At 35.5% G+C, this 23453-nt stretch overlaps 1 protein-coding gene across 6 annotated transcripts in view; it reads left to right on the forward strand.

Moving 5' to 3' along the window:
- Positions 1–23453, forward strand: part of LRCH1 (leucine rich repeats and calponin homology domain containing 1) — a 114586-nt gene that overhangs the window by 57627 nt on the left and 33506 nt on the right. For 3 of the 6 annotated variants that reach the window (XM_032202416.1, XM_032202375.1, XM_032202400.1), the window contains exons 3-14: positions 2852–2978; positions 8257–8362; positions 8941–9077; positions 10874–11001; positions 11766–11850; positions 15227–15332; positions 16799–16911; positions 18650–18717; positions 19739–19825; positions 22489–22578; positions 22692–22728; positions 23273–23386. In XM_032202416.1, the coding sequence (XP_032058307.1) occupies positions 2852–2978; positions 8257–8362; positions 8941–9077; positions 10874–11001; positions 11766–11850; positions 15227–15332; positions 16799–16911; positions 18650–18717; positions 19739–19825; positions 22489–22578; positions 22692–22728; positions 23273–23386 (1198 nt within the window). The remainder of the gene's footprint in view (positions 1–2851; positions 2979–8256; positions 8363–8940; positions 9078–10873; positions 11002–11765; positions 11851–15226; positions 15333–16798; positions 16912–18649; positions 18718–19738; positions 19826–22488; positions 22579–22691; positions 22729–23272; positions 23387–23453) is intronic. The other 3 variants (XM_032202391.1, XM_032202384.1, XM_032202408.1) reach the window with 3 other exon arrangements.

Raw genomic sequence — 23453 nt, forward strand, 5'->3', positions numbered from 1 at the left:
ATTAGGAAGTGATGTCAAGAGATGTGTATAGGTTTGGGACCTTGGTGGATACAATTTATGTTTTATTTAAGGGAATTCCTTTTAAACAAATATGACAATTTATTACACACATACACTGGTTATGTGCTTTTCCTTATCTCTCAGTGGATTGCTTCTGAGCTGTGTAAAACTTAAAAAGTAAAAAAAATTCTGTTATTTTTGTGTGTTCTACCTACTGGGTAGATACATTTGCAGATTCTGGATGTTCTCAATTTGACTTCAGTAGACCTTAAAAATAACTTCTACTCACATTTTGTTATTTTCTTGTGGTGCCAAATCTGCTGTTCAGTGTAACCTTTTCAGATTTTAAGCTTCCTAAAATAAGTAAAAGTAAGTAGTAAAATAAATGTTAGAACAATACCTTCTGGCTAAGGCATTCAGACTTCTGCAGAAAAGACAGAATAAGGCAATGCATATATTATTTTCTTGAGTTACAGGTTTCACAGATCTGATAGTCTGCTTAGGATTCTGGGGAACTCAAAGATTTTGGACAGAGGAAAGGCTTGTGCATTAAAATACATTAATTTCATTCCTTGTACAGCCTTCATGGATGAAACAAGGCTTCAATCCGTGTTTAGTTCCACATTTCTGAAATAATGATGTTGTCTTCCTTTTTATATTAACATAACTTTAAGAGAGGCTGGAGGATGTAATCTCTACTGTCTCTTGTCCCATCACCTTGTATGGTACGTTGTGCAACAGTAACACTTGTAATCTATTTTCACAGATCAGTGATGCGTATTTGTTCTTTGGAGTCCTAGCAGTCATGCAGAAGCTAACTAAAATCGTTGTGAACAGGACACTGCTTTACTGTTCATTGTTTTCTAACGGGTTGATACCCATAAAAAAAGAAGTTACATTCTATTAAAACTGTCAAATTTTCTAGGGAAGGTGGTAGTTAATGCTGTTCTGTTGAGCACAATAATTTTTTTTTCTGGCAGTTGACTCACAAATCACAAGTTAATGTTTTTATAATCATACAGTATTTGTCATTTTAAGTTCAAGCTTCTTGAGTAATTGTTATTAGAATGAGAGCCTAAATCTCTGGAAAGTTTTTTACCAAAATTTACTTTCCCTTGTGATTCCTCTTCATGAAAATACTGTTTTTTATTTTCAGAAATAAAGTCTGAAATGGATCATGTTGGAGAGTCATTTATAAATGTTGTATCAATTTTAGAAAAAAGTAAGATTCAGAGATAAAATGGTTCAATGCAAGTCTTGAAAGGAAGTCAACCATTGATGGTTCTAATTTTTTTTGTTGAATTTACCTTATTTTTGCTGAATTTACCTGGGATAATATGATAATATATCTTACGTTGTATTTCCAACAAGAATCATCTTATTCTCTTCTTAACAAATAAGTAAATAAACCCTCTGGAAACCTTGGAGGAAGGGAAGTCTTCAAAGGGTCTTGAAGCATATGTTCAAACCTCATATTACAGTAGAAGTGTTAGTAACAAGAATGAATGGGTTAGCCCACTGAGAAGTTTGAGTGTTTAGAAAACATAGAAAACTAAGAAATTATCTGACATTTGTCTAGTCATTTGAAGGATCTGCTGCCTTGCAATCTTATAGTCTAAATGTTGAAATATTTTTGAAACTGATTCCATGTTTATGCTGGTCGTCTTGAGAAATGGTATAAAAGCTTAAATCAAGATAGATTTTTGGATTGTGTCCAAAAAAAAGTGTAGCAGCAGACTATAATTGCCACGTAGGCAATTGCTTTAAGAAAAAGGAGGGAAAGAAAGACTGTCTGGATGTGCTGGAAGACAGCTCTCATTTGTTCAGGAAAGCCTCTGACTGAAAGGTTTGGGCTGATCCTCTTTTGTTGGCCCTACTTTAAGGTGAGAAATGTGACATGGTAACCTACATGTATACCTTCTCATAGAGATTAGGTCCCATGTTCTCCTTGTTGGAGAATCACCCTGCCTCAAACTCTCTTGTGTGTTCCAAAGCAATGATGATGCAAAATGTAATGGATACCACCCTATAAAAATCTTATTTTGGCTTGTGACTTAATCATCTTCAGGATGTTATCACCTGAAACATGGGCCTCTGAGGTTAGCAAATACCATTTTTGGTAGTATAGGATTGATGCAGTCTACCCTTCGATTCTCTTTTCAAATGATAAGGGAAAATATTTTTCAAGGATGTGATTTACAGGTTGAGTCAAAGGACTTTTTGCTTACACTTTTAACACTTAAATGGACTTTCTTTGAGATATAGAAGACATTTATGTTTTTTTGTTCTTTGATATATACACCAGCAAAACTAGAAATAAATTTGTCCCTGATACACAGAAAAGTTTAAGATGAGTAAGGTAATCAGAGTACAGTGATATGTAACAGCAGTTTTTATAAATAGAATTAAATTGAATTGGTGCCTCCCTGCCTTCCCTCACTCAGGAGGGGGATGGGGATAATGTTATGGCTTATATTCATTAACCAATGCACAGGAAATGGACGAGGAGCAAAAAGGATGCACATTTTTTTCCTCCAGGTTTTGGTTCCTGAGTAAGATAAATTTTCATTGCTAAGTTTGGGATGTCTGGGATGGGGGAGTAGCAACATTTTTACAATGTTAAACTGTTATAAGATGTTTTTTCCAGAGTGATACTATTCTGCAATACTGTTCTAGTCAGTAATTCAAATATTTCTTGTGTTTTCATAATAATTGCAATTCTAAAATTTGCATTTTATCTGCATTAAATATGTCCCATCAAAATGAAGGAGTTTTACATCTCTGTCTTCATGTGAGTAAGAATATTACTGGTGTTCTTAATGGTTGTTTTTCTTTCTTTGTTTTGTTGCAGTCGAAATCAGCTTTCTTCTTTGCCAGCTTGCCTGTGTGGTCTTCCTCTAAAAGTCTTAATTGCAAGTAACAATAAGCTAGGTTCCCTTCCAGAAGAGATAGGTCAGCTAAAACAGTTAATGGAACTGGTATGTTACTGATTTTGTTGATTTTTATTTGTATTTAACTAGAAAGAGTAAAATTCTATTTGGAAAGATATTTGAACAGATACATTATACTATAATGCCAGTTAAATTCTGAATTTCTCAAGTCTATTGAGTAGTAACACAATAAAAGTTTCCTTTATGGTCTTCAGGACCCTTCAGAGCAACACCACTGCCCTTGTTCATTTAAAACTCAGCTTCTAAGTTTTTCTTTGCCAGTTGTACTCACCATGTGCACTGGCTCCTTGTTTTGCTGTCTTAAGTTTCTCTTTTTGGCATCAGTCTCTGCAAAGCTCTCTGCTCCTCCTATACCACCCCGCCTCCTGCTTCCTTTCTCTCTTGCAGTGCTATCTGCTTACCACATTGCATTCCGCTAATGATACTGATCTTATCGGTCTGTTTTCATTTTATTTCACTATTTTTGTCATGCAACCTTGTTTTCCTGGAAAACCTGTCTAAACAAAATGATTATATTCCTCTTGTTTTTCAAAGCTGTCCAACAACTACAGTCTCTGAGTGCAGTATTTAATCCCTAATATATATTGTCCAATAACTAAGAATCAGAAAATGCAGAAATTATTTGGTACCTTAACTTAAATTTTATGTAACTGCATATTGTTTCTAAAAGTTTGTATGTGGAAATTGTGAAAGCTTCCCTTTCTCCCCTTTCTCTTCCTCTTTTGTATATTGTTAGCCTTCCTGAGGCTCTGAACTCCCTGTGGCATGTGTTGTGCCTTCTGGTTGTTTCTGTTCACCTTGACCTTTTAAGATAAAAATTGGCAAACTACTGTTTGATACTGCCAATTTATGCAGAGTAAAACAGTGGTGTGTGAGCTTTTTCTTAACTGCTATCATCTCCATTGGTTGCATTTATTTTGCACGTCTTCTAGGTATCTGAAAGTGCTTGTATATCATATTGACATCTTGATAAGAATAATTTCTAAATTCTGTTACAGAAGTTGAGTTGGCCTTGCTTGGGGCCCCAGTGCCACTATGGGTTCCCCGTATATGAAGTGACAACTTTAGGGCTTGTTTTTTTCTTGTATTTGTCTTGTACAGTGCCTTGTGTTTCAGGCTTATACTATTAATTATAAGTAAACTTAGAGTAAATTGGTTTAGTGGAGGGAAGCAATTACATTTTATTTTCTGGGTTGTACTTGAGCTAAACACTGCCAGGTTTGTGGTGGTGGTGTTTTTTAATAACTTATCAAGTAGTTTAAAATATCTTTTTGTTATGGGTTTAATTATATGACTGAGCTGGTTTTGATTGAATTACCTTCCAAAACGTGTTAGGTTGTAGCTTAAAACTGGTTCAGTAAGAGATTATAGCTTCACTTTTATATGTAATTGAAGCTGAATAACACTAAAGTGCATCCTAATTTTGGGGATGCGATGGCTGAATAGAATTGTTAGAACTTGAAGAAAGTCTGAATCTAGCTCTCTGTGATTAGAAGAAATAAAATACATGAATAACTATTTTTTTTTAAGTAGGCATGCATCTATTCTGATGACCTGGTTACTGAGGTTGATGCTACCATGAGTACTTCATGTATTTCTAGTGAAATAAGTTGTGTTACTTAGCTGGAAATGACTAAACCGCTATGCAGCAAATAATGGTAGGATTGAGAGCCTGTATCTGTATTGGCATATGTAAGATGATGCGATTTATACAATAAGGTGATCATTGTTCAAGAGCCAATAAGGAAAAAGATGAAAAAAATAGAGAGGATTAAGTCATGCTGCAGTTGTTGCACGAAACATTCAGCTGTGTGAGAGCAATGCCAGCCTGAACAGCATGTGGCTTCCAAGCGACACAGCCAGCCAGCCCTTTGGCAGGGCATGCTCTTGTTTGTTTTGGGACGTACACAGCACTGGTGCTAACCTGGCCCAAGGGATCAATCCTGAGTGGTGGCAGACACCAACTGGTTGCATTCAGTTCTTGTGTTACTAGGACTTTGGCAAGCACCCTCAGATTTTCAGTGTTTTCCAGCTTTTCACAGGCTACTTGCAGTAAAATCTGAGTGTATGTAGCAAATGGATGTTTTTATTGCTGTTATTTAACTTTTTGAAACGGATTTTACCTCTGTGGCCTCTCTAGAATGACAAAAACATAGTTCGCTGCAGATTAGGTGAGATATTTCCAGCTAATTCTGCTTCCTTTCTTCTCTTCTTTTTTATTGCTTGTTTATACATAGATAAATGTCACAATCATAACATAGAATGACTTATATATTACATGCAGTAAATTTTTATGTATTCTTTTAAATTTTAGTCTTAGGTTCTGCTATGTAGTCAGAGAGTTGTCTTAGAAGCATTAAAATAATGTATGAATTATTTCCCCTCCAGGATATAGTCAAAGTATTTAGAAAATTTGGTTGGGAAACTCATTTACAGCTGCATAACTTGATCATACTTCTACTGTCAGTCAGGAGGATGACCTCAAAATTGGTGTGAAGATACTCTGATACTTACTTTCCATCAAAGAAAGTACTTGGGTAGGGATAGCTCTACGATCGCACCTGAAGCTGTAAGATGTGCAGTAAAGCTCTGCTCTCCTTCCTGTTGGGCAGCATTGCCCTTCTGCACTCTCAGGGGAAGAGCTTTCTCCATCTCTGGAATGCTCCTTTCTGATGTTGGAAGCTTTCAAATCCATCTGCTGGGATTTAGGTCCTTTACCCTGTTCATCAAATCTGGGCCAGCAGCCTGGCCAAGTGGGACGTGCTGCCTTCTGTTTTCTAAAAGGATCCATGTAACATTTTTAACATTCAGTGTGACGTTGTATTTCACAAGCTCTGGCAGAATCCACATACTTATTAGAAATAACAGGAGCCTCAAATTTTAAAATGGGTGCAAGGAGGAAGTTTACTCTGATTCAGAAGGTTTGGATAAAATCCCCTATGTCAATAATGTTACAGTGGAGTTAGGTTACTGTATGTGTTTTTCCACTTATATTAGTCTGAATTTTATGATTGTTTAAACTTCACTACAAACAAAGGAAAAATGAAGATCTGGATTTGTTTTCACACCATTGAGCTACATGCCACAGAAACTAATGTTAAATTTCCCTAAGCCTTACATTTTTTTAATTGTGAGAAATTGTCCGTGTTGTTATGGCAGGAAATAACCAATGAGGACAACACAGCATTCATGCAAGAAGTCTGGCCTTAGCTAATGGTAGCCCCTAGGACCTGAGTAGGTGTTTGAACTTCATTTCAACTGCCTGCAGATGTCCGTGAAGTGAAGTTTCAATTTACTGGATGTCATGTTGCTCTAAAGGGTTATTAGCCTGAAAATCATAGGCATTTGACTTTGATAGCGTGGCTTCCATTACTGCCAAAGTAATTGGAAAGTTTAAGATAAACACTGTCTCTGTCACATACACACTCATAAAGTCTACTAAGCATAACTGGAAATAATGTTATAGGTCTTTGTTTTCCACAGCTATTCAAAGTAGTACAAAAAAAAGTTGGATTGAAGTGTTATTAGGATCAAGGCTACAACTGTCTCTAGAGCCCTTGTGACTACTGACATGCTGTCATAAGAGATCAGTCACATTGTGGATGTTTTGAGAGATTATAAGAGGACTTGGGTACGCTTCCAGACATTTCTTTTGAACTTCGTTTAAAACTGTCTCTTTCCTTGACTTGTTCTGATGTACGTGCAGAAGTGTACTTGATCTAGAGTTTCTCTGCCACAAGGTGACTTCAAATTTAAGTTCTTTGCTCTAAAAAGTACGTATCTAATTATAAACTCATTTAAAGCCTGTAAAGTGAAAACAGGACAGTAAAGCTTTAAAAATAAATGATCTGGGAACAGTGCAATTAACAGTGCCGTACTTTGTGACAATTTGGGCAAAAGAAGCACTCATTAACTGGTATTTTTAAATTCCTTGTCTAAAAGCTAAAATAATTTCCTGACTCTGTTTTGACAAGGGAGGGAAGTTTTGGCAGCACTGAGATTCTGTTACGAGAAGAAACATGTCTGATAAAAAGAGCAGCATTGCCAGATCAGATTTTGCTACTACTGTTGTTTTTTTTAACTAGTTTTTAGGATTGCAGGTAGAGAGTTAATGTCATGCTTATGACTAGCAGTAAAGCAGCTGTCTTCAAAGAGATGGCTCAATTCTGACTGACTTAAAAATTGTGTAGCTGAAGAGCTCCCAGGTACTGTATAAATCCCATCATCTGAAACAGTCAAGAGTAGGAGCAAAGAGTCTAGCCTGTTCAGGAAAATTTGGCATTGCCTCACTTAGCTGTCCTCCTAGGAAGCTCTGCTTCCCTTTTTAATGCAGAAATGGAAGCAGAACTGGGACATGGCTCGCATTTACAGGTTACAGGCACATAAGGAGAGGTTTCAATGTCATTTTGATTTCACATTGAATGTAGACAGTTTGGCAGTAGAAGCAGTAGCTAATATGTGAAATCTCTCGTGTTTTAGACTGACTTAATCCAAGAAGTTGTGGGTTTTTAGTACACATTTGTAGCATTTTCAGGTTTTCAGTAGCGTTAATGTGTAGAAACTGTTCCCTTGAAATAATGTTCAGTTGTTTAGCAATACTCACTACTTTGGGCTCAACTCAACTTTACAGCAGTTATTCCTTTAGAAAAGCTGAAATAACTGTCGGTTGCCACCTCATCCAGATTGTTAAACCCCCTGAATTTATCTGTGACCTGTTTAGAGTCTGTCTAGGTTCTCAAGGGAGTAGCTTTTACAAGAAAATGTTGAATATCTGTATAATACCAAGTAAGACCTGTCCTATTTCATTATGTCCTCCTATTTGATGTAGTAATCTTTCCTGAACATCATTACAGAAGGATATTGCTGTTTTCTTTAATTTTGCTTAAATAGTCTATCTAGAAGAACAAAAATCTTAAAAAATAAAAACAAAATCAGAGCCATACAGTAGCAATTTTACACTTCATCCAAACACTTTTGGTTGTATAATCACGGTAGTAAGTTATTGATACAAGCAAAAGTTAGAAACAAAAAGGTAGGACATTTTAAGCTAATAATTTTTACAGAAGTTAAATTCACTTTAAAAATTAACTCCTCTAAACAGATATTTACTCTAGGCTTTGAATAAAGTGTAAAGATTTTTCTCATTCATCTAGTTTTGCACTGGAAAGGCAGGAGCATGGAAGGTTGCGAGTTTTCAGGTTAATAAAATGTTAAAATGGTAATAACACATTAGCTACAATTTCCTGTAAGTATTATTTAACACTTTGGGGCCAAAAGTTCATTATTTCTGTTACTGTTGCTGTAGGATGTCAGCTGTAATGAAATCACAGCTTTGCCACAGCAGATAGGCCAGCTGAAATCTTTAAAAGAACTGAATGTCAGAAGAAATTACCTCGAAGTTTTACCACCAGGTAAAATAAAATAAATAATAATCCCAACGCCTCTGCAGTAATTCTTTTTATTAGTATTTTGAAAGTATCTTTAATAAGTTAAGTAATAGTAGCAAATAGTAATTACCTTGTGTTTGAATTTATTCCATTTGAGTTTGCTGTGTCTCTGTAGCCTATAGCATTAAGTAGTACTTAGTGTGTGACTTTGTTAATGAATTATCTTCAAAATTTTAGCTACTGTAACTTGCACAAATTCTTACCTGTGAATGCAGTATGGTAATTGTCATTTGCGTTAAGATAAATAAATAAATAAAATCAAAGTTTTTAAAAGTTATTGTCACCTGTATATCAATAACACCCTTTTCCATTCCCAGGATAGAATGGAGTAAATACTAGTCATGTTCCTGTCTGAGTTTGTATTTTTAAAAAAGGGAAAGGAGGCTGCTATACACTGCCTTTTATTATGAGAGGCATATTCCTTTTTTTCTGAGATTGAAAAAAAAAAAAAAAAAAAAAAAGCTTTATTCAGAAATATTTTACTATTTTATGGCAAAAATAAGTACAGATATAACACCTTTTGTCTTCTTTGTTGCTTTTAGAACTAGTGCAGCTTCCCTTGGTAAAGTTCGACTTTTCTTGCAATAAAGTGCTTGTGATTCCCATCTGTTTTAGAAAGATGGTGCAGTTACAAGTATTACTGCTTGACAACAATCCTTTGCAGTCTCCACCAGCACAAGTAAGTAACATCATTTAAACTGTGCCTTAATACTGGGTGGATGATAACTTACAGCCTATAAAATGCAACTTTCTGTAATAGTGGGCATCTGAACTTGTCAGCACAGACATTAGTTGTGGATATATAAACAAGACAAAGCATCATGAGCGTGTGCACCATTGAAACTAATGTCACTCTAGAATATTTCCATTCTACATATGAATAAAGCTACATATTTATTTTTGTCATTCCTGTCTCCATATGAAACCTAATGTGTGTATAACTTTGGAAAAGAGAGTTGTTGGGAAACTTCCTGGCTTAATTATAAAGTAATAGAATGTGCCAAGTTGGAAAGGATCCACAAGGATCATCAGTCGAACCCCTGGCTCCACAAAGGACCACCTAAAAATTAAAGGACATCTGGGAGCATTGTCCTAATGGTTCTTGAACTCTGGCAGGCCCGGTGCCATGACCACTGCCCTGGGGAGCCTGTCCCAGTGCCTGCCCACCCTCTGGGTGCAGACCCTTTCCCTAACCGCCATCCTGACCCTCCCCTGTCCCAGCTCCATGCCGTTCCCTCGGGTCCTGTCGCTGTCCCCAGAGAGCAGAGCTCAGCGCCTGCCCCTCCGCTCCCCTCGTGAGGGAGCTGCAGGCAGCCATGAGGCCTCCCCTCAGCCTGCTCTGCTCGGGGCTGAGCAAACCCAGGACCTCAGCCGCTCCTTTGGGCACTGGTAGCTTTATGCTATGACTGGGACCTCTCCAGATTCCAAAGACTGTTGAAAATTGAGAGAGGTCTCACAATGACATTAGTGGGTTCTTTGAGGGACCCTGTCAGGAATCCCATTGGGCCCCATAGACTTACATACATCCAGCTGGAGTAGCAAATGCTGCACAAGTTCAGAGTTGACTGGGAGTTTGTTTCCCCAGTCATGGTCTTCCAACTCAAGGCTCCAGTTCTTTCTGTTAATAAGAGGCTAGTTCTAGAAGTTCTGTTGCAATTTGCTATACATTCAGGCAGCCTAGAACACAATCCACATGAAGTTTATTTTACTTTATAATATAACTGTACAGAACATCATACACAGAGAGATCAGACTCCTGTTCTGAATATAGGCCATGCTGAGAAATAATAAATAAATGAAACATCTGCTTGCTGCTTCAGGACAGCTTTGTTGTTGACTTGCTGAACCCTAGATTCATCATACTGTATCTACTACAAGATGATCAACAGCTGTGGAAATACTTGAGAGTTTTTACTACACTGGAGAAATGCTTTTCATTAACTACAAATGGCAGTGCAGTTAGTAAGCTCAAAACATACGAAGGAAATTCCAGCAAGCATGTGGGTTAAAGAATACGGATAGAGGAAAAAAAAAAAAAAAAGCAAAAGCCAGTGAAATGCATCATAAACATTAACGAGCAATAGTAGAAGCAATGTGACAAAGTGTAAAGAACATGCTTGTTAATTAAATGTCACTATTGACTAATTTTGGAAAATAATTACTCACATTGCAGTTAGTAATAGACTGGAATATATTTTATTAATCATAATCCTTTTGGAGCAGAAAGCAAATTTGGATCTTTTAAAGTAGAATAAATTTTTGTTGTTTTCTGTATTACTCCTAGAGTATTTATGGTAGTGATGTCAAATCATTATTTGGCTAATTGAAGTAGCTCTTAATTCTTAAAATAAATAATCTGTTTTCCTTTCTATTATGATTATATGAGTTAGTTTTCAGAGAGTTTCACTACATGAAATTTGAAATACATTTTTGTTTTATTCCAGTTACAAACCTATTTTTTTTCCTGTCCAACAGATTTGTACAAAGGGTAAGGTGCATATATTCAAATATCTGACTGTACAGGCCTGCCAGATTAAAACAGCAGACTCTCTGTATCTTAATGCCATGGAACAGCCACATTTGCCACAACCTGTGGAAGAGAGGTATGAATAAAAATCTTGCTTAATATTTCATGTAATATTTATGATCTTGGAACAAAGTGAAAAATATTTTTCATCTTATTCAATTGAATGCTGTTCTTTTTTTAAATTGCTGTGTCAGTCTCAAATCAGTGTTACAATTTTCAGGATTGTAATTGAGTAGGAAATAGAGCGTGTACAGATATATGCTTTTATTTATATATATAAAAATAATAGCTGATGAGTATTGTGTCTAATTGGGTACTTTAAAATGAGTAGAGGTCATATTAGGCAATTAAAAAAAAATGAGATAGCAATTGCAATTATTGTAGTCATTTTGTTCAAATATTAAATTTCAATGTCTATTTTAAAGACTCAAAAGGAGGTTTCTGTGTTAATAATTACTCCAAGCCCCAGGGAGTTAACAGCTCGTTTTAATGCATTAGTGGTTACCTTTAAATTAGTTGACGCTTGTTTGAGTTCAACTAGTTTAGTTTTTCTAAAAAAAAAAAAAAAAAAAGTTTTGAATGAAAAACTAAAGTTCTTCATTTTTGTCTAGTGACCTATAGGACAGATTATTTCTGTTGTTTTCATTAATCCTTAAGCTAACCAAACAGTCTATCTGATCTACTTGGAGCATACTGCAGATGTGTAGTTAGCAATCATACCGAGTTATTTATTCACTGGCATTGATAATGGAGGGAATTTTGCTTTAATTCAAAACAGGACAGAATTCTAACCATGCATGCTGTGACAGTCTTCTATTGATTTTTTTTGTTCACATCTAGCATTGATGACATCTACCCAAGTAAAAAGGACTCAGATTCAGGTGTTGGTAGTGATAATGGCGATAAACGTTTGTCAGCAACAGAGGTAAGTTGCTTGAATTTTGTCTACCTCCCTTCCCCTAACCCCCTTATTTTTTTTATAGGGCAACCATGTGAATGCAACTTCAGGTATCAAAACTGTGCAACCACACCCTTGGCAGTCATTTATTAGTGAGAAATTCATAAAACAAAGATAAAAGGAGTCTGGGATTTTTTTTCTGGTTTAGTCTATGATGATGTTTAATCTAGAGATGCCAGTGAGATACTTGATAGTAAATGGCCAACAACCTACCAGTAGTGAAAATTTAGTATGGTTTTCAGACAGTTTAGATAATAACTTAAAGAACAAGGTCCAAAACAGAATACACATTTGTTTTTTCCAATAAACTAATTGTTATATTATACGTCTAGTTCCTTTTCACTTGTTTTTTTTTGTTTGTTTGTTTGTTTGTTTTTTCTTTGATTTGTGAATCTTGTCTGTTTGGAATTAACAAGAGTTCAGTGTGCCTGGTCCCAATGTGTTCTGTGGTGTCATGGATATGGCAGTTCAATGGAGAGTAAGAACTTTAGGAACTTGCAGATTAGTGTGTTTACATGCTCTGGCAGACAGGCAGTGCTGGAAATATGCCTTCAGAATTTTTCTTGAGCTATGTTGTATGACTGGGCAAAGAAAAAGACAGCTTTCTGAGAGTAGTGTGCTACTAAGCAGTTACAGCTGCATTTCCTAGACTTTTTTTGAGGCTACGCTCAGTCAAACAGGGCGCTTAATCATAGAAAGGTCCCTTCTTGGGTACTCAAATAAGCAATTAAAGTTGAATTTTATTAATAATATTTTTTTTCCCCAGGAGAGTGGCGGAGTTGCCATCCCTGGACATACGTAAGAGATATGTGGATATGGCACTAAGGGATAGAGTTAGCGGTGGTGTTATGTGGATGGTCGGACTTGCTGATCTTAAGGGTCTTTTCCAACTTAAACGATTCTATGAAATAACGATAAATAAGTAAATAACTTTAATATACTTCAGTGATGATATTTCTGAAATGTACAAATGAAAGGACCTAATGGGAAATACTCAGATATTCACATTAAAATATTAACAGAAAGAGAACGGACTTCCTACTTAAAATAATTTTGCATTGGTTCTTTGCTTGTTTCTGTCTTCCTTTGAGGAAAAGAGTCTGTTGCTTTTGAAACTAATGTATAAAGAATCGAGCTTAGATGCTGAATTTGTATTTACTACAAAAGCAAATTGAAAATTAATCCACTTACACTGTAGTCTTTTGAATACAGAATCACTTATAAACACAATGGTTGCCAATCATTTGGGCAGGCTTTTTACTTAATTGTAAGAGTGTGCAGCCCATTCAATGAGGCTTGCAAACTGTTTTGCCATTCTTACGCTTCCTGAAGTTGTTAGCTTGTTAATGAAACTTGTTCCAGAACTTCCTCTTCAGCTACAAATAACACCTTTACAAAATAGATTGTCTTTCTTGTAGTCAAAATGTAGCAATTGGCATGCTGCAGAAAAAAAAATATTTTAGAGACAACTGGACTAAACCAGTACATATTTATAGGACAAAGACTTTTTATATGGGATCTGTTTACTCATTCCATCTCTGCCTGTCAACTGCTCTGCTGTTAAGGAGAAGATTGATGCTAGTATCAGTAATCCCAAATATGCTTGGTAATAAATTCACTACGCACTTTTCCTTCTGAGACAAACTTTAATAAATCTGCTACATATAAGAATTGTGGAAGAAATATTAGTAATGACAGAAACCTCCATACCAAACAATAGATAAACATTAAATGATCACGCCTTTATGAGTTGTTGAACACATTTTTAGAGGTTTTCTATAAATGCATCAAATATATCAAACCAAGCTCTGCTTTAGTCTGAAAGCTAATTGCTGTTGAGTTTCAGCTCTTTTACAGAATACTGCCAGGAGGTCATTCTGCATTTGTGCAATGTGAAAAGGGAAACTTAAATGAAGTGCTTGTTTGATTGAAAAGCAATCTGTTTTTTTTTTGTTTTTTGTTTTTTTCAGAAGCTTGCTAATTAGGTTTGGATACATACACGTGAGAGGGAATACTTGATGAAATTAAGTCAATTAGTCTGGCTTGTTGATAGGGTCAGTTCTTCAGAGCTGTAGTCTTGGGCAGTTGGAGTGAAAGACATATTGCTGTAAAATTGATCACATCAGCTTGAAGACAAATTCTGCTTGAAGAGAGCACACTCCCACGTACCTCATCTTTTAGGAACAGAGAGTAGCAGATTCACTTTCTACCTTCCTTTGATTTTATTTTTTCCTCAGTTAAAATTCATTAGAACAGGAACTTGGTCAAGATCCAGATGGTGTCCCTGCTGCATTACCCATAAGAGAGATGCTGTAGTACCAGCAAGACTCTGTAGGAAAACTCTTTTCAGAATGCATCATCCAAATTGTGGTGGAAAAATATTAGGTTTTTGAAATGAAAGTTGGACTCTTCAGCCTGTGCTTTTGATTCTTTATATCCTTTGTCTCTTTCTTTTGCTATCTGAATAATGGTAAAACTGGATGTAGGAAGTGAGATACAGTATTTCCCTATGAAGGAGGAATGAGGACTTTTGTATGTTGCTTTGGATAGTTTCTGTTTGGTAGCATACTGACAGGAAGCACCTGGAACATGAATTGCAGAGTGCGGTAGGCTATGGACCCTGGAAGTCCTGTTTAGGTCGAGGGATTATGTTACGGGATTGATAATTTTTTTATTTGTAAATTGAATTTCCTGTGGCTTACTGCTTTTTATTTATTTATTTATTTTTGCACCAACATTCCAAAATTTTTTCTAAAAGTTGTTGCTGTTTACTCTGCCTAGCCAAAGCAAACAAACAAAAAAACTTGCCTGTTTTTTTTTCGTATTCAAAACTTTTAATAATACATGTATAATAATATTCTACTGTAATATTTTTGAAACAATCGTTGTGAAATTAACAAAACATAAAACTTTTGATCTAGAATAACTGAACTTACTACTTAAATGTCAAGTAAGATTAAGATAAAGGAGGCCTGGATGGAAAGACAAAAAAACCTGTGATATGAGGCTTAGCTTCTTTTTGGTGGCTACATGGAGCCCCTTTATCAGCTGTCCAGGAAAGAAATGCAGAAAGGCAGCAACATTGTCACTGCTAAGAGAGGGCTGGTGAAGTTAGTAATGTAGTAAAAGAGACAGAAGAATTGTGCTGCTTGGCAAGCCTACTGTGAGGATGTGTTCTGCATGACAGCAGCTTCTTACACCAGGACTTGATCGTGTTAGGTGCACTGGTATCCTCTCCAATACCAGCTTTTTTACTCTACAGTGTGTTCATTATTATATATCTAACTTTTTTTTCTAGTCTTTGATTTGAACTGAAACCAATGTTTCTTTTATTCCTTCTTAGCCATCTGATGAAGATACCATCAGCTTTAATGTTCCAATGTCTGACATTGTGGAAGAAGATCAGGTTATAAAGGAAGATCCGGGTCACCACGCGAACTCAAGAAAAGGTTGGAATGTGAAAAAAGTAGAAGTTAAAAATATACATTTTTTTCATAATTTTACATATAAGGCTGTAAATCAAGTTTGCAAAAAAACATGGCCCAAGAAGTATCAGTCAGTCTTCAAGAAGGCTACAAATGTCACCTTTAAATTAGATACTTTATCTTTGCTACTCTTTTTCCTTGGAATGTTCAGTGTTCTATTTTGCACTGGATAAGTGCCTTAAATTGTTTTTCTTATACTGCTATCAAACAGCAAGTATTTTCATTATTAAATTTTTTTGAATAAATGCCTACCTATCTAGAAGGCTTCAAGCATACCTATGAAGCCATTTAAAACAGAAGAAAGTGCTACTTTAATAGTTTTAACTACACTGAATCAAGATCCTTATAGTTGCAGTTTTGTAGCAGTTTCCATGAACTTGTTTCACCTTTCTCAAGAGTTATTAAGTTGTAGTTCTGAGTGGGGGAAGAAGAATGAGAGACAGCTTAAACCAGGGTTCTCAATCAGTAATACCAACAAATAGCTTTTGTCAAATGCTAGTTCAGATTCTGAATTAGCTACATGTAAAAGTAGAGTCCATTTCAGATGACTGTACTTAATGCGTGTACATATAAAGCTTTATTCATCAAAGCCGGCATTACATTCTGGAAAGAAATAAGCATCTCTTCAAGTGCTGACAGTGTAATTTTATCTAAATATTGTTAGTTACACCTTTATCAGCATACAGGTATCATTAATAAACAGTGTTTCTCTAAGGTCCACACATACCAATAAAAAACTGCAAGGTAATGTCAAGGAGTTGTACGTGGAAACCATGTAAGCAGGAGATGAGTCTTTCACACTAGTGTTAAGTACTAGATTAAATGTACTTCAGTTCAGATTCTCATCAGAATGTAGTAGAACAATAAGTGGGATAGTAAGGGTATCATATCCTATGGTGTTTATCAGTGCATCAGAGGGTAAATTATGGGATCAGACTGCCTCAATCAGAGGAGAAAATTATTATTGCCACATACTTCAGGAAACAGTATATGTAAGCAGGAGATTCATGTTGTTTGGAAGGCTCTGATTTTTTTTTTTGAGTTCTGCTGAGAGTTTGTGTTACAGCACTCAAAGTTGCATAAAAAACCTGCTTGTCACTGGCTGAGATATGCGACTATTGTAAAATCTGTAGCTTTCCCACTGTGTTCTTGTACTGGCAAGGCATTTTGTGTAACTCAAAACTTAGACACCATCAGTGCCTGTTGTGAGCTGATCTATGACTGTATGAGCCAAGGATATTGATTTATTACAGCTTTGGAATGAATTGGCATCGATCCCTAGAATGCAAAAGTCATAACTAGTTTGAGGTTTTTAATATGGTTTGAATTTAAACTTTAATTGTTTCTGAACTCTATAATCTGTATTCTTATGAGTAACAAATTTCAGCTGAACCAGAAATCATTCTATCTTCTGTTATTGTTGTTTTTAGTGGAATTCCATCAGGGATCTTCTCACTTGATTGTCAACGATAAGTCAAGAGAAACAGGAAACCAGTTTGATGAATCGGATGCTCTTACTACAGAATTTATGAGTTACATTAAGGCAAGTTTGTGATCAATTTTAAATGGGGGAAGTATTTTAATGGCTTTCATAACTATAGAACAAGCAGGAATAACAAACCGTAGACATCTTAATGAATAATATACCACAATATTCATTGTCATAAAAGATGCAGGATGCAAAAGTAAGTAGATAAATTTAAAATGATGATAATTAATCTAGTAAATTATTATACCCATAACTCTTTTCTAGTTTGCGAGTTGTCCTTTAGCTTGTGGCTAAGGCTTTAGGAAAACAGTGGTTCAGTAAAAGAGAGGTTACAATATTGAAAGGTGGTATGACAGTATTGCTAGAGTAAGCACTTTAATTTATTTGTGTTTTGTTATCTTCTTAACATTATGGCAGTTGAGATCAGCAGTTGGTGACAGGTAGCTCATCCGTTCTGTGCTGAGGATTTTGAACTGGGGGTATTTACCTTCTGCTGCAGATCTCCGACTCTGTTGTATTCTCTGGTTTATACTTTGTCATCTACTAACATGTATTTTGGGACATCTAAAATTGAAATTCTGGTTAACCAAACCATACATTGACTCAGTACCACTTGCTGTGCCAAAAGAGGGCTTAGGTTTGGAAGATTTTGTGGTTTTCAAATATTCATCCTAATTGGTATGGCTTTATCTTTTCTGTATAATTATGCCCAGAAACTGAGGTTTGCCTTCTAGAATAAGTGCTGTTTTTTTTTTAACCTCGTGATTTATGCCCTTATGGGAAAAATCAAATACTTCATTTCTGTAATAATTAAAAAGGATGAAAAGAATGTCTTCATTCTACTGGGGGTTGTTATTGTGAAATGTGCCATCCCTGGGGAATGTTAGAGAAGCTGCTACACTCCTCAGTGGCACATCTGGCAGAATTGGATAGTGTTTACTGGTGGTACAGGGTGATGCGGTGTCTGTGCCAAACCCGTGACACGAAGAGGGTAGGCTTCTGTTTTATGCTGTTCATTCTCTACCAGTATAAATGCACGTCCACTCAGAGAGCTTCTGTTTGTAGCGGCAGCTAAATTACTTCAGTGTTCTGCCCATCCAAAACGAAGAAAAGAAATTCGCAAAATACCAAATGGAAGCATAAGTGAGGGATTCAAATATTCTAATAAGTAGCAGTTCATAATTACAGGTAGGACAGTGGGAGCTCTGATTTATACCTACACCGAACCCAAAATAACTGGCCAGCTGATATGAATTGTTGCATGCAGTTTTGTTTCTATTTTGTTTTCTGGTTTTGTTTTTTTTTTTTTAATCAGAGCTGTTAAAAATGGTGAAATAGGGATCCTGTTAATAGTTATGAATGAAACACAGAATTGTTACTGTTTCCATATTTGGAATTTCCTTGGTCTGTAAACAAATCTGGCTGTTTGAAGAGAGCAAGTTAAGATTACAGTAAAGGTCAGGCTTAACTGAAGCATTGTTTGCATACACCAGAAAGGCACAAATGAAATGTGGGACATAGAATAAAGAATTCTCGTGCTACTTGACTTTCTTTTTAAAGTTAAAGGAAGTTGAGGGATGTTGGCCTCAATAAAATCTGATTGTTGAACAGAAGATCAAGTAATTAGTGTCTGAAAAGGGGGTAGAGTGAGGAGTGGAGCAAAAGTGTTGGATTGCTTCAACAAGCCACCCTAAACTGTTAAATAAAATAGGTCAGTGCTGAGTCTGAAAGGAAAATTTATCTGCCTACTTAATTGCAAAGTTCAGTTCTTAATCACTTTGTCTGCGTACAGAGCAGAGCAGCGGAGTGCGATGAATTATTGAGAATAGAAGAGGATGCACAATGGCAAACAGAGGAAATGTGAGTATTTTTGTGTGTGTCTATAAGTAATTAATTGTATTGTTTCATTAGATGACCAAAACTGGTCTTTCCTTCTCAGTTAATAATTTTGTGGAGTTGGAAGCGTGACAGAAGCACAGCCTTGCACTCTCTATAGGTGCTTGGTGTTTTATACATTATTGATAAACAAAGTGGATCTTATCTTGCAACTAATCTGTAGGCACTAATAGAGCTGTGTTGTGTTTTTAACCTATGTAGAGGCCAAGCTTTTTAATTAAGTATTTTGATATTTAGTCTGCTTATATGGCATCGCTTTTGTTCTTGTTTTAGGGAAAAAAAAAGATTTTATCAAAACTTATAAAATCTAAGATTAATGCAAATGAAAAAAAAAAATTGAAAATCTATCAGTCTCTTTCCGCATTGTCATAATTTTAACCTTGAAGCAACCATTAATTCATAAGCATTAATTCAAGAGCAGTGAACATCAGTCAGTGACAAGAATGCATAAGAAAGGATGATTTAGCACAACAGTGTACTGCTAAGTTCTCACTAGCAGAACAGTAGAGTCCTATGTGATTAAAAACAAATATTCGAAGGAGGGAAAAATAAGCACTTTCTAAAATAGCCTTGTTGGCAGAACTAATGGGTGATAGATTGGTTTCTAAGCTCCAGAAAGCATCGCAGATCTTGAAAAGCAAAAGAAAGCATGCTGTCCATTAAAAGAATCACTGTTTTTAGTAACAATATATGTGATGAAAGTGATTACTAAGAGTCAAATATTAGTAAATAAATTTTCAGCTTTAGAAGTCAGTCTACTTAACTGAGATGAAAAAGTTTTAGTTTACCACATTTGTTTACCTATGTATGTATTGGATTGGGGAGTTTTGTTAAAGGCAGAGTGCTGGTGAATTTTTTCTGAAGACACTCCATAAATTCAGCACTTTGTGTGCACAGAGGCTGTTCCCCCATGCCCTTAGTACTTGCTGTATCCTTGATAACTGCTGTTTTACCTCGTTTTGGATGTTTTTGTTTTCTATTATAGAATAAATTTATCAGAAGAACAAACTATTGATATAGCAATGATAGAACAACTAAGAGAAGCAGTAGATTTATTACAAGATCCCAACAGGTATGCTTAAAATAGCTGGTGTCTTAATGTCATGTATTTAAAATAGCTTTTGGAGTTCTTTTTAAACTGATAATTTAAATTCTCCAGAGTTACCCACTGTTTTGTTAGCATACTAATAATTTTCTGGAGGCACATAGTTAAGGCAACTTGCATTCTCTCTTGTGTATGTACAGTATTTCTAGTATGTTAATAAGGATTTCAGGTATAAAAATAAAATAAATTTAGAGGTGGAGAGACAGCTATTAATCTCACTCTGTACACTACTGTGATTTTTCTGAAATTTCCTGTAGGATAGTCAAATTTCTTTTCAGGGCTGTAAACTATCCTCTACTCTTGCTTGATGTATTTATTATGTAGGGCTTGTAGAAGGTTTTGTGGCCCAGCTTTGCCCTGCATTAATAGGACATATAAAAAGGGTGCCTGAACTAGTGATGGAGTTCCTTTAGTCTCCTTCTGAAGCTGGAATGAGAAAAAGGAAGAGGCAGCTAGAGAAGATTTAGGATACCCCTTGACTGTAGAAGGCAAAGTTGTTTCTAATTCTTTATGCATGTTCTAGGTGACTAAAGCCAGGTGAAATGACCCTGGGTCTGTGAATAAACAAAAAGAATAAGTATTTAAAAGAAACAAAAAAAAAAAAAAATGCTTGTCTAGCTTAAAAGGACAGTTGAGGTTGTAGATAGCTCTGTCCGTATGCTTGCTATTGCTTTTCTATGTGTAATCCCTTCCAAAAACTGATTGAACTCATTTTAAAAACCAAGAAACTAATTCTTATTCATTACCTATATAAGGTAGCTGTTTTAGAGCTTAGTTTCTCTGAAAATCAGACAACTCCTTATCTTTTCCATTCTAAAATATCCTTGTTTTTACTTCCTCCCTTGGCCAGTTTACTGTGTCCATTTGTTCTTACAACTACTCTGTTCTTTAGTTTAAAAGCTTACTTTGATGTTGCTTTTTTCACTTAACATAACGTTTCTGCTTTTTTAGGACAAAATTTCACTCCTGTTTAGTATTTCATGAGAAGGAATTACCTGGCATTATTTTGAATCATACAGAGAATATTTGAATTCTTGAATTGTATACTAAATACTTGATTTACGAGTATTTTCTTCTTAATTAAAAAAATAAAAATTAGGAAATTTTTTTTTAATTCCAGTGGTTTCAGTGAGAAAGTATTTCTTTGCTTCTGTACCTCATCTGAGGCTTATTACTTTGTGGGAGAAGTGCTGCTGTTAACATGGAAGAAGTGACATTCAAAACTTCCAGTTCTTAGCCTTGTAAAACTTGTCACTTTGTTTATCAAATATTGCGTGATATTTCCTACATCTTTAGTTTCTCGTACCAAATTACAGAGAGCAATAAAATACAGAAAATTCATCCCTCAGTTTCTCCGTGCTTGTTCAGATGTGCTTTCAGGGGCACGATAGTATATATGAAATGTGGCGTTTAAAGATGACTTTTAAAGATGTCATGTATGTATTTATTTTTCTACGCCAAGTGCTAAGCAGGCCACTCACGTGTCTGTTTGTTGTGTGTTAACAAACAGACTTGTCCAGTATGACTCACCTGGGTGCCTAGTATTTACCAAATAAAGCTGTTGACTTTCCATTCTTTGGGCCACAGGTTCCTCATCATTGCTTGCACAATTACTGGATGATATGGCAGTTTTATATAATAAATACGTTATATAAAGCTGTGTGATGAAAATTTTGTTTGTCATGCTGAGTAGCATTGTTATCTTCATCCAAATCCACAAAGGAGTATAAATGTTTGCATTGCTCTGTAACTTAAGATGCACAGAAGCTTTCACATGCTTTTAACTTAAGCCTACAGCATGGTAAAATTTTTAACTTTCCCCAGAGAAGTTTCCATTGTGCATCAGTATAATCATCTAATCAGGATAAATTTAATTTAAATAAGTGACTTTAGCTGGAATTATCCTCGTCTGACACTGAAAGCCATTTAGGATTTACAAAGAAGAGTCTATAGGGGCTGAAGCAGCAGGTGATGCTGAAGCATACTTACTGTGCACTGACTAGAGCTCCATATAGAACATATCTACTAGAGCTATTTTCAATAACAAATATGACTATTTAACTTGTTAAATAAATAAATAAACGTCCATTTGTTGTGCTGCTAATGGTCTGCAGAGTTTCATGTCTGCCTATCTTCTGTGTACATTAGCAGTAATTCAGGAAAGGAAAAGCATTTCAGACTCAGTCTTCAATATTTTTAGATGCTTCCTTCGCTCCCTTTTCTGTATTCACTTCTTTCTTCTGATTTGTTGGCTATTGGGAGTTTATTGTTGTGCTGCTTTATTTTCATGCTCTGTAAATTAAATGTGAATATCTTTAGTAGGGTTGTGGATTCTATTCAGACACAGGGTGCTAGAGGTTGGGTGTAGACATCTTCGGTAATACGTGTAGTAGCATGGTTGTTGGTAGTAAACAGGTCCTTTTGTTTTGATACAAGCTATTGCTCAGGATATTCTGCAGATGTTAATGTTGCTTTGACCAAAGTGGTGATCTCTTTTAAGAAAGAAAATTGATTGGGTTAATACCATGACTAAAAATATTTAATATATTAATTTGTTTGAAATTAAATACATAACAGAGTGGTTACCAAAACTATATCCCAGTGCAATGTTTTTATTTCAAACCTTACAGATTAAGCATGGATATTTCAGAGAGCAGTGATGTGAATCTGTATCCCATGGAACCAGCAACAGCTTTAGAATTTCAGGAGTCCACAGTAAAGTGTGTTTATCTACCTTTTTTTTGTAGAAAAAATATTGCATTTGTTAGATTCATCATATTTAAGTTTCTACAAAATAAATTACATATTTGCATTTGTTTATCTTTATACATAGCGGTCAAATGCAGATGGAGATGTCTTCCCTTGGTCAGGTACGTTAATGAGCATATTATTACAAAATACTTGGGGGTGAGGCAGGAAATGAGCCAGCGTCAACTATTAACCTACCAAATAGGTAAAGGAAAACTGTACTAGGATAGAGGACGCAACTAATTTTTTAAGCTATTTTTGTGGAATTTTATGTATATGTAAACACTCTTTTTCTGTATTCATCATCTGCTTTTGCATACCATTTTTTCCTTTTTTACCTTCTGTGCAGCTTTTGTGTGTGCAGAATGAGTCATCTTTCATGGGCCATTTCTTTCATGTATTCTGTTGGCCATGAGAATAAATTACTATTGTTCACAGCTTAGCTAAGTGTACTCTTTCTATGTTTGAAGTGAATTAGTTTTAGATTTACAAAATTATCTACCTGTTAGCAGTGGACCTGCAAGTAGATTGTCTCTTTATAGTTCACTTTTCATCAGTGTTTGTAAGAAATACTTCTGAGGTAATATTATACATAAAAAAAAATAAAAATAAAAATACACAATTCTGTTCCCAGTGATTCACAGTCTAAAGTAATTTATCTTGCAGAAAGAAAATGCTGAAGAGGAATTAGAATTTCAGAGGAGGAGGGAATTAATAATGGAGAAAGCCAAGAGTGAAGTGAGAACATGTGAACAGGGTGAAAAATGGCCATTGAGTCAGGTATGTAGGTGTCTAGATACAACAAATATGGAAACATTTGGAATGGAACGGGTCATTTCATTGGTGT

This window comes from Aythya fuligula, chromosome 1, assembly GCF_009819795.1.
Source record: "Aythya fuligula isolate bAytFul2 chromosome 1, bAytFul2.pri, whole genome shotgun sequence".
NCBI lineage: Eukaryota > Metazoa > Chordata > Aves > Anseriformes > Anatidae > Aythya > Aythya fuligula.